The sequence below is a fragment of the Pogona vitticeps genome, chromosome 4 (assembly GCF_051106095.1).
Source record: "Pogona vitticeps strain Pit_001003342236 chromosome 4, PviZW2.1, whole genome shotgun sequence".
Classification (NCBI taxonomy): Eukaryota; Metazoa; Chordata; class Lepidosauria; order Squamata; family Agamidae; genus Pogona; species Pogona vitticeps.
Window position 1 is genome coordinate 132414565 of NC_135786.1, and position 17478 is coordinate 132432042.

General features: G+C 41.3%; 1 protein-coding gene across 2 annotated transcripts; it reads left to right on the plus strand.

Moving 5' to 3' along the window:
- Window positions 1-749: 749 nt before the first annotated feature.
- Window positions 750-17131, plus strand: STING1 (stimulator of interferon response cGAMP interactor 1). Of its 2 annotated transcripts, none has more exons than XM_078392526.1 (7): window positions 750-959; window positions 2459-2709; window positions 3744-3924; window positions 5388-5496; window positions 8765-9003; window positions 11083-11269; window positions 15036-17131. In XM_078392526.1, exons 2-7 carry the CDS (start codon window positions 2459-2461, stop codon window positions 15227-15229), a joined length of 1161 nt encoding a protein of 386 aa, XP_078248652.1. In that variant the 5' UTR covers window positions 750-959; the 3' UTR covers window positions 15230-17131. The 2 variants fall into 2 exon arrangements, with proteins under 2 accessions (XP_078248652.1, XP_078248653.1); XM_078392527.1 differs by having other exon boundaries at window positions 842-953.
- Window positions 17132-17478: the final 347 nt, after the last annotated feature.

Here is a 17478-nt window from a genome sequence, read left to right on the forward strand (position 1 = left end):
TTTCTGTAGATGGGTGATTAGTGTGTTTTGTTGTGGGTGCATTGTTGTGATAAGGAGAAGAGATTATCTGTCACTTGATAGGTGTCATTAGCTGGTCTTTTGTGTGCAGTGATCCCCTGTCCTTGTGGCTGGGTAGAGTTTGTTGACCTTTTGCACTCTGTATTTTTGAGAGCTGGGAGCCAAGTTTTGTTGGCTTTCCTCTTTTTTGCTGAAGTTCTGCTGGTGCTTGTGGATTTCAACTTGGCTTCCAGCTCTCAAATGACAGATTGACAGGTGTTAGCTGGAATAGAAATGTGATTTCAGCACAGCACAGAAAAACAGTATTTTCTCAGTTTAAAATGCAGGAACTTCTCTCCGTAGCAGAGAGGAGATGTATCTGCTCTTAAGTACTGTAAAAGTGAAAGAAACTAGTTCCCAATAACATGACCTTTAATTTTCAGGAACACAGTTTTACTCTAGCATGCCTATACCTGTAGTTGTTGGGACAGGGGATCAAAAGAAGTAGTGGCCAGGTGGCAAGTGCCTCTTCAACCCTGGGCTTTGCCAGCTGTCTTTTTCTTCCTCCTTTCCCTCCATTTCTTTAACACCAGTAGCTCATCTACTTTTGAAGAGAGTACACGAATGCCCTGAAGCCAGGGCTGAATGCTTTTCTGAGGAGTCTATGGAAAACAAAACAGGATCTATTTGATCGTTTTCCTTTCAGTATCATGTTAAAATCTTCCTTTCCCAGTTTCAAAAAAGAAGCACATATTAGAATAAACCACACCCTTTTTTCATTTCCCACCTACTAAAACTTAGTAGATTTCTCAGCTGGCAAATCAGAGACGTATTTCTTCCTCAAAGAAGGTCAGATGTTGCCCTGATGAACCAGACGGTGCCCAGCCATCACAGCAGCAGGGGAAGAAAGCCCATTTTCAAACACCCAAACGACAAGACCTTTCTGCTTTCAACTGGTAAGGGTGAGTATGGAATTTGTTGTTGTTTAGCCGTTAAGTCATGTCCGACTCTTCATGACCCCATGGACCAGAGCACGCCAGGCCCTCCTGTCTTCCACTGTCTCCCGGAGTTTGGCCAGATTCATGTTGGTAGCTTCTGTGACACTGTCCAGCCATCTCATCCTCTGCCGTCCCCTTCTCCTCTTGCCCTCACACTTTCCCAACATCAGGGTCTTTTCCAGGGAGAGTGTGGAATAGTGCTCCCGAATTCACCCTTTCCGGCAGCTTGTGATTGTTTGAAAGTTAGTGTTGACTCGTTTAAGCACTGAAAAAATAAGGTGAACATTTTCTTCAAAAGTGAAACAGAGCAAACCAGACGTTGCTTTCAAAGTTTGCTTGTAAGGAAGGGCTCAGCAAGAGAAGGCTGAGGCAGCCCTCCCTCCCTCCGTCCCACGGGCAGAGAAAGGACCCGTTCACCTAGCACAGGATGTGGCAAGTCAGATCAGTTATCTGTGGGCGGATCTACATGTTAGTAGGGAACTGTACCTCCGGTTCCAGCCGACAAGCTTTGTGGGTTTTCTAGTGTGACATCTGAAGAACTCTACAGGGGAAATGAGTAAGGTAACCGCTTGAGTGCTAACAGCCCCGGGCTGTGATTGAGCCCAGAGGTTTTCGATGCAGACCATGATGATACACAGTGAGGCTGAAGAGGTATGGGAGATGATACCGAGGCGAAAATCCTCTACCATGTTTTTATTCTTCCTCAATGCACAATTACTCCTGTTGTCTCATGTGACCTCATCTCCACCTCTGGATTAAAATAGCTGCTGTTTCAGTTTATTTTTTTTATTTTTTATTTTTTTGCCCCACAGCAATGTGGGGCTTTGCTTTTACTATGAGTTTATGTTAACTCTGGAGCAAAATCGTGTGCTGTGTAGTGTCACTTTAGATGTCTATTTTTACACAGCCTTCCTTTGATGTGTGGAGTCAACTTGAGTGAAAGCTGTGGTAAATAGTTGAAAATAAGATAGAGCTGAAAAATGAAATGAGATTTGAAAGGGACTGTGGGAATATATACTTACAGCATTCCTCTGTACATGGTTACTTGAAAATAAACCTCACGGAATTCATTCACTTCAGAGTGCTCATACATAAAATCTAACTCATAGGTATTAACCAGACGCGCCCAGTAGCAATGACTACATCCCAGATCCTTTGCAGTACCAAACATGTCTGCAACATGAATGTGATTGCAGCTCCAGTGACAGGTTATTGGTAATTACATTAATGCTTAGACACATATTCAGGCCAATCGTCCTGTCTGAGACATCAGATCTGAAAAGTTTAGCTTCCAAAGAACAACTGTAAAACAATGTAAGTTGTTTATCAGTTACGTGAGGTGAGAAACACTCCTGCTGTGTGAGTCATACACTTCATGCAGGTAAGGAATTCCTCCTTCTAATGCTGGATTGTCTATAATGTATTTTTTGGCCCCATGAAGAACTGAACTGTTTATGTTGCAGATGTCTTACAAGAAGGATCAACCCAATGATGAAACCCACTCCCAGTGTGTTATCCCCAAACCTCGGGGAAACTGGGCACAGCTGATGAAATACATCTTGCTTGCTCTGTGTGTCTTCATCCTCTACCTCAGTGAACAAAGTCTTGATCATACTCTCCAGCGTCTTATCATCCATTTCACAGCCCTGCAAGTTGGAGCACTACTTAAGGGGATCTGCATTTTCGTGGAAGAGGTGCACCATCTGACATCCAGGTGACAAGACTGCTAGAAAACAGGAAGCAAAGATGGTTGCTGTCATGATGTGGCCATAGCAGTTGGTGTTCAAACTGCCTTTGCAAAAGTTTTATTTATTTATTTAAACTATAGCTCCTAGAATCCTCCAGCCAGCATGGCTACTGGCTATTCTGGTTGGTGGGTACTGTGAACTATAGTCTAGAAAACACATTTCTGAACTATGTTTCAACCATAGATAAGGTTTTGCTGATTGAAAGTACCATAGGCATCTGATCAAACAAAGCTAAAACAAAACAAAAAACAACAACAACAAAAAGACAAACAGAGAACATGAATTATCTGTGGGAGCCAAACCTGGCCCAGAGAGACCTGGCATGGTTCTTCTCTTGGATAGTCTGCAAAGCTGGGGAGCAGCAAGGATCTCAAGCCTACATTCCAGCCAGGAAAGAAGTGTTGGGATGACTGACCAAATGAAGTTTGAAGGGGGTGGGGGATGTAATACATGCAATTTTCATTCTAAAATTTTGGATGTCAGAGGTCTTTCATTCAAACCAGATGAGTTCAGCACTAAAAACTCCAACATTCTCCTATAGTTAAACCCATAAGAGTGAGGTAGGGTGAGGAATGTGGACAAGACCAGAGCCCCCAGTAAAGACCACAAACAACGTTCATTCCTGAGCTGAATGAAAGTCTTGGTCTAGATCAATCATTGGGGAATATGGTCTTCTAGCTTGAGCACTTCTTCCATCTTTATGAAGAAGATGGGATTCACAACCAGCATCTTTGCTGGTGAGATGTATAAATAATATTCATTCTATGGACACTGCTGCCAGTATTTGTAATGGAAGTTTGCCTGCTGCTTGCCAGTAGTTGTCAGCCCACCCCAAAGCAGATGTGGGAAGAGCAAGCACACAGAGGACTGAGATGTTGGGGAACAGGAGTGGTTGTGAGGGGCAAAGGTGTCTATCTCTCATCTCTGAAGCACACTGAAGTCTCTGACAAGATGGTAATCCATGTCTTGTTCTTTCGCCTCATGTATCTCTTTCCTACAGGTATTACGGGAGCTACCTCAAGGCCCTGAGTGCCTCCCTGGACTTACGCAGGCATGCTCTTTTTCTGCTTCTGTGTGGGGCAGCCTATCGGTTGCTCTTGAAAGAAGTTGGGCTGCCACTGTATTCAGAACTGAGTCTCCTGTGCCTCTGCCAGCTTTTGAGTATCATATTCGGCCTTCAGGTAGGATTGGCAGATAATTAAGTAACAGTGTGATGACTGATATTCCTTTCTTTAGGCTCTTAGCTCCAATGTGTTTTTCAAGATTTTCTCATCTATGAAGCACCTGTGAGCCAAGCATGGTCCACAGACCACATACAGCCCACCAAATCTTTTCTTGAGGGGTTCACATAACCCTCAGAAACAGTTTAAGAAATGGGGGGAGTGTTCTTCTGCTTCTGGAGGCATAAAGGAACAGCAGTTTTTATCCTGGTGTGTGTCTCTGCTCCCTTTGTGCAGGACAAAAAAAATCCCAAACCAAATAATCAAAACAGGAAATAGACATCTGACTACATTCTTTTGCGGGGGGAGTTGCTCATTTGGGGCTATTTATTGGCTGGTCCTGGTCCTCGGTGGTTGAAGGGGAAAATAAGGCCCTCAGCCCTATTTTAGTTGCCCATTCCTTTTTGACTTTCCCTCAAAAACCCTATTAGTGTTGATGTATGTGAAATGTTCAAGGAGTAAACATTGCCATTCCCACACCCAAGTGAGCTTCCATGGTTGAGTGAGGATTCAGCTGAGGTCTCCTGAGTGTCAACAGTCCACCTTTGTGAATAAATTATGGTTTATGGCGTTAACATCAAGTTGGTAACATCTGTGAAGTTGTTGAGGGGTCAACATCAAGTCTGTAAAATCTGTAAAATGTTCAAGCTGAGTAGCTTAGGCTTGACTATTTTGGGAGCAGTGCAACACCAATATGCCATGTCAAGGTAAGAGAGTTGGAGAAAACTTCTTGAGACCTTGGTATGGTTGGGGGAATGGAGTTTTGTTGATGAATTACAGTTGCGCCTGGAACATGGTTAATTGGCCTTGGGTAGTGTAGCTGAAACCAATTTGAAACCAGAGCTGCCTGCTGATTGGTGGACTCTTACAGCAGTGAACTGTGGGATGATGGGATTTAAGGAAGATGTTTAGTTCTGTCTTGAATCATTGTCATGATGTAGGAAGCTCATTGTATTTGTTGTGAAGAGCTCTATACATGACTGTAAGTATAGCTTAGAGAGTTAGCTGTTCTTTGCTTTCTGTGGGGACAACCTCACTGTCTTGAGCTCTGTAAAGACTCCTTATGCTACCAAACTGGTTTTTATAATCACTGCTGAATAAATTGACCCTTTTGTCTTTGCTTTGCTACTTTAACTTTTAATAAAATATAAAATTTTACCCAAGCTGTGATTCTCTTACATAGCTGAGAGGGGTTGAAGATATTTTTTTCAGTGTCTGATGACTCTTGAAGAAGTGAAACATAAATAAAAACTTAAACTGCTAGTCAGTTTTGTGTTTTCTTTACTTGGGATACTGTAGTAAGAGGCACTTCCTTTTTCGATACATGAGGTAGCATAATGTGTGGTGGTCCTGGATGGGAGCTGCTACCTGACTGGAGAAATAGCAGAATGCATACTTTTTCTTTCCCCCCCTTTTATCTCCAGCACCCCTCAGCTGCAGAAATCTCTGAAATATATGAGCAGAACAACTGTAACGTTGCCCAAGGACTAGCGTGGTCATACTATGTTGGATATTTGAAGTTCATTTTGCCTCGTAAGTAGCCTCCATTATTAGCTGCTAACAAAAAATAATATCACCCAAAATTCTACACCACAGAGATTCAGATTCGGAAATCATGTATACTAACATATATATAAGCCTACATATTTATTATTAATTCCATTTATATATTTAGCATTTCTCTCTCTCTCTCTCTCTCTCTCTCTCTCTCTCTCTATCTATCTATCTATCTATCTATCTATCTATCTATCTATCTATCTATCTATCTATCTATCTATCTATCTATCTATCTATCTATCTAACCTACCTACCTACCTACCTACCTACCTACCTACCTACCTCGATCCTAATACAATTAGGGTTTTATTTGTTAAACACTAAAAGTTAGTGCTTGCTATATTTTTGTGCTTTGGACTTTAGATATGTTTATTTATATAGATTCACTTTAATCACTGTGTTACAATATTCAAACAGTTTATTTTATCTCTTATTACTTTTACCTCCTTCAGTTCTCAAATACACCAACTTTCCAAGTCCTTGTCGTAATCCTAACCTGTCTATCTTAATGCTTTCAATCTCTCTATCTATCTCTGTCTCTTCTTCTCTCTAACTGCCCTAACTGTCCCAAACTGTCTTTTTTTTTAGTTCCGTTAGTTCCGCCCCTCCTGTCCTATCACAGGCTTCCACTCCACAGCTCTAACCTGACAGACAGGAGTGACGTGTGAGCTGTCCGTCACAATATCTATATTTGTTAATATAGATTTTATTTGTTAAACACTAAAAGTTAGTGCTTGCTATATTTTCTAAACCTTTACATATTGATTATTGTTTAGCTCTTTAAAACTACCAGTGATTAACAGAATATAATAACCAATGCCAGGTATCATATTAAAATTAATAACTAATTGAAATAGAAACACCGTTACAGTGAAAACTGCAGGCGGTGCAAATTCTCATTAGACAAAGTCAGTATAAAATGAGCAGCCTGCAGTAAATCTTTGGGGAGGGAAAATAAATAACACAAGAGTGCTGAGTTCTGGGAAGTTTTTGTGTCAAAGAGTACAATCAGATGGCTGCAAAGGCCTGTGCCTGATTGTACAGGAAAAGGTCGCATTAATGGGAGTGATCTCCTTTAAAACAACCCTTCCGTCTGCCAGAGAATTGCTCCAGTACAGCCCCAAAACATAGAAGCCCAAAACTGGGCCAAAATGGTCTATCTTGGGCACAGATCATAGTTGGACTGGAGTGCAATTCCCCATATGTTGTGGGATCATTGGGACAAGCAGTACAAATTGTGATATAATTCCCCATGTGATCACACCCTCAGTTGCCTTACCTCACTTGCTTCACTCGGCCACTGGGCTTTGGTGCTGCATGTACTTCTCACCTGTTCTCAGACATGAGGAAATTGAGGGAGGGAGATATACTGCCTCTCTTTCCTTACATTGTGGGAATAAGGGGAGGAGGGGGAGTCAAGGGAAGCGAGTCCTTTGGTTGCAGCCATCTGTCGTTTGTACAGTAACTTTATCTCAGAGGCACAACTAGCAATTCTGTTACCATTGGCAAGCAACACTCTTCCTTCATACCTACTCCACCATGAGGAAAGGGTGTGAGACCCAACACCACCAAGAAAAGGAGACTGGTATTTCCCCCCCCCCATGTTTTCCAGACCCGTGCTTCGCAGGACAGCCATTTTTACAGCTGATTGGTGCTCACAAAATGGCTTCCCTATGGGCGATCTTCGCTGGATGACAAGGTATTTTCCCTATTGGAACACATTAAACCGGGTTTCAATACATTCCAATGGGGAAACGAATTTTGCATGATGACGATTTCACTAAACAGCAATTTCAATGGGACGGATTATCATTGTCATGCGGGGCACAACTGTAGAGTTAGGAGGTATTTTCATGTATTTTTCTAACACTCCCCAGTAGATTCATCTATCAATTTTGGTGGCCTCTAAATTTTGTTGCCCTGGGGCAAAGTGTCAGTTGCCTTGTTCCATATTCTAGGGTACTGTAAACCATTAGGACCTCTGGCTCCTGTATATGTAAAAGAATCAGCAGATTGAGCAGATGATTACGTAGGATAGGTGGAACAATATGACTCCATTTCTAATAAATGTATATCTTCTAACTTCAAAAGGGTCAGACCTCTGAGCTGGGGCTGAATGTAGCTCACCTAATTCTGAATGTCAGCAGTCTGTTTTCTTGTATTGCTGACTGCCAAAGTCCAGGCAGGCTAAACGAGCAGGTACTGAGCTTGGAAAATTCTTGTTCAGAAGAAATGTGTTGTGTCACTCGTTGCAAACCTCTCCCTTCCCCTCCACAATGTGTTATTGTTAATACTATTAAGCTTTTTCATTACTTCCTCTTGTTACTGTCTTTTTCTTGCAGTGAGTAGGAAGTTAATAGAATGGCAGAGTGTCATAAAACTTGAAAATTTTGATTCAAATGCCTCTAAAATTCCATAAAACACCCTTAAAAAGGAACTGCTCTGACCTTAAAACCTGCATAATTTCTTTTACTGCTCACTCCATTATTTTTGAAATATAAGTTTTGTTACCAAAACTTATAACCAAACCCTCCACAAGTAACTTCTTGTGGATAATGACGTTATTTGCTACGTTATTTGTTTGGCTGGGCAAGCTGGGAGCGGCTGAACTTTTACAGGGCTGAGTAGGCGCTTGACATGTCATTTCCGTCTTTGTGATGTGTAGGAGAGTGGAGGGAAGGGAGACTTCAGCCCAGCAGACAGGCACCTCATGACAGAGATCCCTAGACCATCCTCCTGGGTAGATAATTTTCAGTTTCATAATTGATACAGTCCTCGCAAGAACAACTACCCTCTAGTTTTAGAAAGCAGTGTTGTAATATTAACCAAAGTTATTAGATTAGGGGAGGTTTGCTTTCTCTCTCTCTTCTGAAATGTTCCCCTTCTTCGTTATTGCACTAAAGGACTTGGTTCAGGGCAGCCGTCAGTCACAAACCTGAAACGTTTTTATTGTTCTGCAGCCAGCTGGAGCACTACTGTAACCTGAGCTGTTCAGGATCCTGTACCATTTATCAGATTTTTCCTTCCTTTCCTCATCCCAATAAAATTCAGTGCAAACAGCTGTTTGGCAAGTGTCCATCCAGACCTTGATTTTCCCATGAATAGCTTGTGTATTGGGAGTAGTGGGCGCACACACATCCTACTCCAGCCATAAGCTCTCTGTGGATTGTAAACAACAACAAAATGAGGCAACACCACTAACAATGAGTCTCCGCTGTCTCTTCTCTGTGGTTTTGCTTTGAAGGCTTCAAAGACTCAATTCGTGAGTTCAACAAAGAACATAACTTATTGCGGAACTGTGAGAAGACTTGGAAATTGCACATCCTGATTCCCCTCAGCTGTGACGTGTATGCCGACCTGCAGAAGGTGGACAGTCATCTTCAGTTCATAAGCAACCTCCCAGAACTTCAAATGGATCAAGCTGGCATTAAAAAAAGAAGCTACAAAAACAGTGTTTATGGGATATGTGGTGAAGATCAAATGGTTTGTTTCTCAGTAATCTCCTCTCCCTGCTCCAATCCAGTTATCAAAATATTTTCCTACCTTAATCTTAAGTGTTTATTGCATGAAAATTAAAGGTAGATCATCTGCGTTCCTCAGTGAGACATACTGTGAACAAGTAATTGAGATACATGAGCCAAAACCCTGTTCCATAAATTGTGCCTGTAGAAAATTGATAATGCCACCAGCAAGAGGAGAGTTTTGGTAATTAAAGAGTTTGTTACTTCTGTCTCACAGGTCTTCTGATTTGTTTGTAATCTGTTGCATTGCATATAAACTATCAAAGTTTGGGATTGAAGGGGTAGGATTTTGGCCATTGATATTGTGACACTAAAGACAACAAAATAAACAATTGAATTAGAAGCTTCACGACTTCAAACAGCAAAGCGATAAGGTGATTTTCCTTCCCAAAATGTTTTTAAAGATGCTGCCTTAGTTTATATCCTTCTCCATCCCAAAGAATCATATAATATTTTTGCAGGCACTGGTTAGAGATGCTTTCTGACTTATGGCAGAGGTTAAAATCCAAATGAATTCTAGCGATTGATTCTTAGTGACACAATACAAACAAGGTATCTGTCATTCCATCCCAAACAAGAGCACTTGTGCCTGGCAGCCTTCCATTCTTCCTGGAGAGAAAGGACAAAGACGGCTACCTACATAATTTCCATTGGGACTCTTAGCAGAACGGGCACTCTTGGTGTTGGCCTTATTCATCTGCAAATAGCCATGCAGCTGGGTGCTTGCTCAAGGATGTTGCCTAAAGGCATTGACCTGTTGAAGAGATGTGATAGGTAGCAGGAATAGGTGGGTATCATATCCACTAGGTTGAGCATTTCTATTGACGAAGCACTGAAGCAAGCGTTGATTCAGCAATGAAGGTTTTTTCCATGAGGTTCAAATCAGATCCATCTTGTTGTGTCCTTTTTAGGATCTTATGGCTGGGATGGTGGGAGGTTGAGATACAGTGGTGCCTCGCTTAGCGATCGCTCCGTTTAGCGACGGAATCGCTTTGCGACGCATTTTTTGCGATTGCAAAAGTGATCGCTTTGCAATGTTCCCTATGGGGTATTTTCACTTTGCGATGACTGGTCATCGCAAAGCAACCATTTCTGGCCAGCTGATTGGTGGTTTCAAAATGGCCGCCAGGAAAAAAACATGGCCGTCCGCTGTTTTCTGGGACGGATTCCTCGCTTAAGAGGCACCAGAAATGGCCGCGCTATGGAGGATCTTTGCTGAATGGTGAGTTTTAAGCCCATAGGAATGCATTAATCATGTTTTAATGCATTTCTGTGGGCTTTTTTATTTCGCATTGCGACATTTTTGTTCTGCAGCGATTTTTGCGGAACGAATTAACGTCGCAATGCGAGGCACCACTGTACTTCCCTTTCCACTACTAATCTCCTTGGTGAATACCTTTTTGATCAGGGCCTGGGCTTTTCATGGATCCTCTTCCTGAGGCATTTTTACCACCCAGCCCTGCAGGTGCTGGCAGGGAAACTGCTTCAGCTGTACACTTCCGTTATAAGAGTTATGTGAAAGTACAGTAAGCAGTGCAATACTCCTTCATTCTAAGTGTGTATGCTCTATCTGTGCCAACCTTCCCTGGTGCCTTATAGATGAAGTATACTACAACACCCATCATCCCCAGAGGTTTAGTTCAGCATGTCAAGAACCACCAAGCTAGGTGCTAAATTTTGTAGATGGGCAATTCTCACAGAAACCTAACTTAGAGGCAGTTAGTCCTCCTGGACGGCCACACAATGGCTGAAATCCAGCCATAAGTGACAACTAGAATAAGCCCTTTGAATCAGTGGGATTTGGTGAGTCAACACCTAGCTAAATTCTATTAATTGAATGGGCCTGCTCTAATTGCAATTTGCTACTGGGTTTCAGTGCTTGTTTAAACCCTTAAGTACCACATTTTGGCCCCTTAATTTAAATTGTCTATTGTAGTAAACCAGATCTGGACTGGTAAAAGATTGAGGAAAGATTTCACAGAGAGAAAAGGCCAATAAGAGTTATGTGTTGACTTACCTTTCTTTTTCCACCTTCCTCTAGATGAATTATTGTGTTCTAGAATATGCCACCCCTCTGCTGTCCCTCTACGCCATGTCCCAAGATGAAACTGCTGCCTTCAGCCGGCAAGATCGTACGGAACAAGCCAAGCTGTTCTGCAGAACTCTGGAAGAAATCCTACAGAGATCTAAAGATTGTTCTGGCTGCTACCGGCTCATTATATATGATGGTAAGGGACACGCTAATAGCCCATTTATTGGTTTTGGAGTAGCAATGGAATTACATTTGCCTCCTCACAGAGCTGCCCACCATTTCAGTGTAACTTCAGACACCAGTAGAACCTGTCTGGTCAGGCCACTGGCTTAAAAAGTTTGGCAGGATTCAATAAATAGCTAACAACAACAGCAGCAGCAGCAATAGTGTGCTGTCAACTCAATTCTGACTTATGGTGACACTTTCCAGTGTTTTCTGAGCAGAAAGTGCTCAGAGGTGGTTTACCATCTGCTTCTCCTGGGTCCACCCAGGGACTGTGCAACTTGCTTTTCTCACAGGAGGCACAGCAGGGAGTTGTACTCCTGGCTCCACAGCCTGATACTTAACTCACTAAACTATTCAGCCAGGTAGAATGCAATATAGAGCCAACATAATCTGACCTCTAACATCACATGAAATAGATCATCAGTATGTATATCATTACTATCAAGTTATTAAGCCTAAAAAGAGCAAATGTATATTCAGTTTAAAAAGCACTTCCTTATAGGCTCACAGTGCTAAATTCCTTTCACCATTTCTGTGATTGGCACTGTGCAACAGATAGTAGGGTAGTGAGTTGTGCAAATAAACCAGCCTTCCTTGCACAGTGGTCAGTGTTCCCTCTTCTTCTTCTTCTTCTTCTTCTTCTTCTTCTTCTTCTTCTTCTTCTTCTTCTTCTTCTTCTTCTTCTTCTTCTTCTTGTTATTGTTATTGTTATTCTTGTTATTCTTATTCTTATTCTTATTCTTATTCTTATTCTTATTCTTATTCTTATTCTTATTCTTATTATTATTATTATTATTATTATTATTATTATTATTATTATTATTATTATTATTATTATTATTAAACACCAGGCACAGTCAATGAAAATTATAAAAACATTGACTGGTATATAACAGTTTAACCAAAAAGCTAATTACAGAGGTGCTTCAACATACTTATGACCATTTCAACTTACACTACCAGCTCTGGCCACATGTCAAAGCTTCCACTTACGAACCCAAAAGGCAGGGGAAAGAGGCAGGAAATTCAAATTTGAAAGGAAGGGAGCGGTTGCTGCTGCCCCATGGCCCGTCCCCATCGGAGCCCATCAGGCAGCAGCGGCACTCGCCCAGCCGCGTGGCTTCCTTCAGCTCCACCAGGCCCGGCCAATGGGCGCAAACGTGGTGCCAAAGGAAGCCACGCAGCCAGGTGAGCGCCACTGCCTCCCAACAAGCTCCCACGGGGACAGGGCGTTGGGTGGCAGCGGCACTTGCCCAGCCGGGCGGCTTCCTTCGGCGCTGCCTTCCGCTCCGGTACCGGCACTGCCGCTCCAGCAGCGAGAGGCTCCGCCAGGCCCAGACGCGCAACAGGCTCCTCCAGGGATGGGGTGTGCGGCGGCGGCAGCCTGGCGCCCGGAGGCTGAGCCTGGCCGGGGCACTCGGGCCACTTGCCCCAGCCTCGCCCTCCACCATGGTTGGCCCCGCCACCTCAGCTGCAGCCAGGGAGTGAGTGCAATCGGAGGAGGCTTTGGACTGCCTGGTAAGGTAAGGTGCTACCTTTTGCTTTTTAAAAACTGTTCTGGATGGGTTTTGCAGGGTGGGTTTAGGCTCTGGGGATTATGTTTCTGTGCTGTGTTGTGTTGTTTTTTGGTTGTTGTTTTTGCAGTCCCAGCGTGGGGCTTGTTCCAATGTTTATTTTTGGGGTTTGGGTTTTTTTTAAGCCCCAGTGCCTTCAGGGCTTGCTCTGTTTATTTTTGGGTGTTGTTTTTTGTAACCCCAGCACGTTCCTATGGGGCTTGCAGTGTTTTATTTTTATTTTATTTGGGGGGGGATTTGGGGGGGCTGGAACGGATTAATCACATTCCCATGCATTCCTATAGGACATGGTGCTTGGATTTGCGACCATTTTGAGTTACGTCCATCTTCTGGAATGGTTTATGTTCATAAATCGAATCACCACTGTATGTGTTAAATATCGGCACAGTATGTATGCTGTTCCTAATATTGCCGTTTTTTGTAGCTCTGATGGTGTGATTTCTGAGATCTACAACTGCTTATAGCATCAAATTTCTTGATACTGTTCCCAGAGCCCTGATGACTATGGGGAACACTGAAGTGTGTTTCAACCCTGGCATTCCCTGGAATTGCAATGTCAGTGATCTGGACATTTCTCCGTCCAATTACTACTATGTCTAGTATGTTATGTTCAAGGTGTCTATCAGTCTGAATCCAGAAATCCCACAAGATCTTGACTTCCTGATTTTCTGACACCTTCGCTACTTGATTGATGTTTCCATGGGTTTTTGGAGGCTGGCAAGTTATATTTTTTGCATAATGACTGGGATGGTCTGATTTGTATTATTTTCCATTGACTGCATGATGCACAAGTGAATGAGAATCAGCATTGAGTTTTTCTCTGCCAAAGCATAGTTTTTTTCTCTGTTCCTGGGGTTTCTAGTCTTTTGGAATCAAATGCATTCACATTGGTTTAGGTGGGTGCAGCTGCTGGAGCTGATGTGCAGAATTTTTTTAACCCTTGTATTTAAAGCTGTTCCAGTTGTGAGAGGCAAGGCAGCAGGGAAACTAGCTGCTGTTTGAATCCTCTCTTTCCCACAGCTGGTGACTGAGTCTGCTTTCCTCTTCCCTTCCTGTTCCATTCCACTATTAAAATTCTCTCCTGGTCCAAGTATTTACACTGTTGAAATGGAGAAAGCAGGGAAGTGGGGACAAATGTGGATTGCAGTGTGGGTGGATTGGTTGTTTTAGTCAGTTCTGGTGTTGAGAGAAAAATTCTGGGCTCAGAAGTCTGTTCAAGTGTCTATCTTTTGCTCAGGGACCCATTTGCTCAAGGCACCAGTAAAAAATTATAGTAGTCCATCATCTTAAAAGCCCAAAGTCAGCCTGAAAGCAGAATACTTGATTGAAAGGGAGAAGAGATGGGGGGGGGGTTTCTTACTGAAACAGAGAACTGAAACTTTCCTTCTGTTACCGTTTCTCTGCTTAAGAATGAAGGATTTTTATTATCAGATCAAACATGAAAAATTTATGGTGGCAGAGTAGAAAATATGGCTTTTGATAGTAAAAATCAGAATTAGTGTTTCCCAGTTTGTTGCTTTGTCAAAAACAGAGGTACTTTCTTAACAAAAATAGTCATGTACAGTCACACAAGATGTACTGCATGCTACGGATCAGTCACACAGATCTACATAGCTCCCTAGTGTGATTGTTGGTGTAGCTGCTCATTCAAGGGCTGTGTTTCTGCACAAATTGCGCTGCTGGTATATTGTTTTCTACAAGCCTCAAAGTATAGCTGGCCAAATTATTTTCTCAATACAATTTCAATTCATGTTCCAGATTTTTGCTTAATTTTTATTCCAGAGTGAAGGTCTATTTCATGCCTAACTTGACTCGATTCTCATTCCTTAAAGACAGGTTTGCAACCTTCCTCCAATGCCCACCTTGCCTGGAACAAGAGAAAGTGATGCAAGTGTAGCCCTAATAGAATCCTGATTTTCCTCAACAAGATTTCTTCCCATAAATTCTACAGAGAGGTTTCAAAATCCCCAAGCTTGTGCTTGCGTGAAGTTGAATGTCACTCCTAACATGTAGCTTCCACGTTAGGGTGGTGACAGAAAGGGGTGGGAAAGATACCGTTGCTTCCCCTGTATTAAATCTACAATAGGTGCCCTCTTGGCAGGTAGTAGCAGAGCTCCACATTCTGTTCTGATGTGCAGTCATATTAACTTTTATTTTTTACAGATTCGGAAGAAAGTGATAAGCACTTCCTGTCCAAGCTTATCCTACAACATATAAGGCAGCAGCAGCACCAGGAGTATGCAGTGTATGAAAGGGAGCAAAACTGCATCCAGACACAGAACATTCTGCCTGATGAGAATGAGCTCTTGATCAGTGGTTCCGATCAGCCCCTGCCTTTGCAGAGTGGTGCCTATTGAAATCCCTGGGTCACTTCCGCTCGGGGGAAAGACCAGCTAAGAGCTGAACCTCCGTATCGCTGGCATGGTAAAAAGATCTTAAAATGCATTTCTTCTTCTGGAAAACTAGTTCTTTTTGCATAAACCTTTGAAGGGAAAGATAAGGAATGTGTCTACTTAATTAAATTCTCTAAGGACTGTGGTGTTTTAAAACTGAAAACTACTTTTATTTTTGGGTCCGATAAGCTGATGGATTTTTCGTACTGCTCTGCTCTTATTGAAAAGCTTATAACAACAATAATTAATCTTAATTAGACCTCTCTATGTCAGCGGGAAGGGATAAATCTGCCAAACCCCCCCCACACACACACAAGAGGAAAAAAACCTGTACCTTCAGATCGGAGTTTGGAAAGATTGACGAGGGTAACAATTGAAAAGGATAAACAAGAAACAATGAAAGAGCTTACGAGTAAAAGATATGGCCTGTAAAATGTCTGAAGGCTACGATCAAACTGAGAGATGAGCCAAGTCCATTGAAAAGAATATTAATAAACTTCAAGATCAAATTTCAGGAGTTTCACAAGAGCTCAAAGTTGTCAAAAGCAAAATTAAAGAGCTTGGAATTAGAGTTGAATCAGATCAAGAAAAAAATATCTAATTTGGACTAAAAAATCAATGAAACTACTGAAAGGCTGATCTACATAGAGGATAACCTCAGAAGGTCTAATATTAAAATAATGAATTTTCAACTGCAACACGGACAATACCTTTAAAAAGAGATTAAAGCTTGGATTAACTCCATAATAGACACACAACATCTGGTTAAACAAGACATAGAAAGAGCACATTCCCTGGGTAACCCAAAAAACTCCAGAAGTAGACCAGTGGTTCTGAAGTTTTTCAACTACACAAAGAACAATTTATGAGAATAATTAAACAAAAACAAGGCCAGCTAGTCTATCGGGACAATACGATACAGATCTTCCAGGATTTATGCAATGAATCTTTGAATTGGATATCTATGAATCCTGTCACAGCAGTGTTGATGAAACACAACTTCAGATATCAATGGGGTTATCCTATTTTTTTGAAAATTTGGAAATACAAGGTTCTGTTCAAAATCTACTCTTGTGATGAAGGTAAAGAATTGCTGAAGGCCTGGAAACTCTGGCAAGAAGAAGAGGAAAGTCAGGAGTCACCTCCAACTACAAGCAAAGAAATAGAAGGTTGAACCAGAAACAACCAGATTTCTGGAAGAAGACTGATCAGTATTTTCCCCCCTATTAAATATTAAATTTATTTTTTTCTTTTTTTTAATATATTATTTCTTTTTTCTTTTTCCCTTTTCCCTTATTCATCTATACTGACTAATTTTTTATTTTTGATCTCTTCTTTTTTCTTTTTTTCCATTTCTATATATATATATCTATCTTACTGGTATAATCACATTAAATATACTACCATATTTTTCCATGTATAAGACTATACTTTTGTCTAAAATCTTTAGACTAAAAACTGAGGGTCGTCTTGTATTTAAAGAGGCAGTTTTTTGAATTTACTAACAAAATTCAAAATTATTAGCTAGAATGTGTAAAAATAGAAGAGTAAAAAACTCAATAGGGATAATTAAAGACAGAACAGATCAGAGTTGTAATTTAATGAAAGATAAATTGAAGATTTTTCATGAATTTTTTCAGAAATTATATAAAGGAAATAATGTAATGAAAGAAAATATAGAAAATTATCTTGTGTATGTGAGAGGGAGTATATTAGTTGTAAAATACTGCTCAGTTCTCAGACGCCAAGTGTATCCTGCAGCACAAACTCCTCTTCTCTAAGCTTGTTGTCAGCAGAGAAGCTCTCACATAAGTAGGAAATTCTGAAAGGATTTACCTTTCATCACCAGCTATAACTCTAAATTTCTCAAAGCTCTGTCTCAACACTGCCAAACGCTAGCGCCACCCAACTGGAAGTCCTTCCTTACCATTTGTGTGTCCTTAGGCAAGCTCCATATATATTATATAAATTATATAATTCAATTATATAAATTATATAACCGAGAATTAAAAAATCAAATTATTGGAAGATGATAAAGGAATATTAGAAGAGATTAAAGAACAAGAAATTGCTTAAGTTACTAATATGTTGAAAAATGGCAAAACACCGAGCCCTGATGGATTGGGTCCAGAATATTATAAGCATTTTAGTTCTGTTTTGATACCCAAGTTAAAAATGTTTTATAATAAAATAATGGAAGGAGAGACAATGCC

What these genes read in the sequence shown, in the direction of transcription:
- STING1 (XM_078392526.1), top strand. Translation starts at nt 2,459, where the DNA reads ATGTCTTACAAGAAGGATCAACCCAATGATGAAACCCACTCCCAGTGT. An exon ending in GTGCACCATCTGACATCCAG is followed by an intron (nt 2,710 to 3,743) that starts GTGACAAGACTG and finishes TCTTTCCTACAG; the next exon opens with GTATTACGGGAGCTACCTCA. An exon ending in GTATCATATTCGGCCTTCAG is followed by an intron (nt 3,925 to 5,387) that starts GTAGGATTGGCA and finishes TTTTATCTCCAG; the next exon opens with CACCCCTCAGCTGCAGAAAT.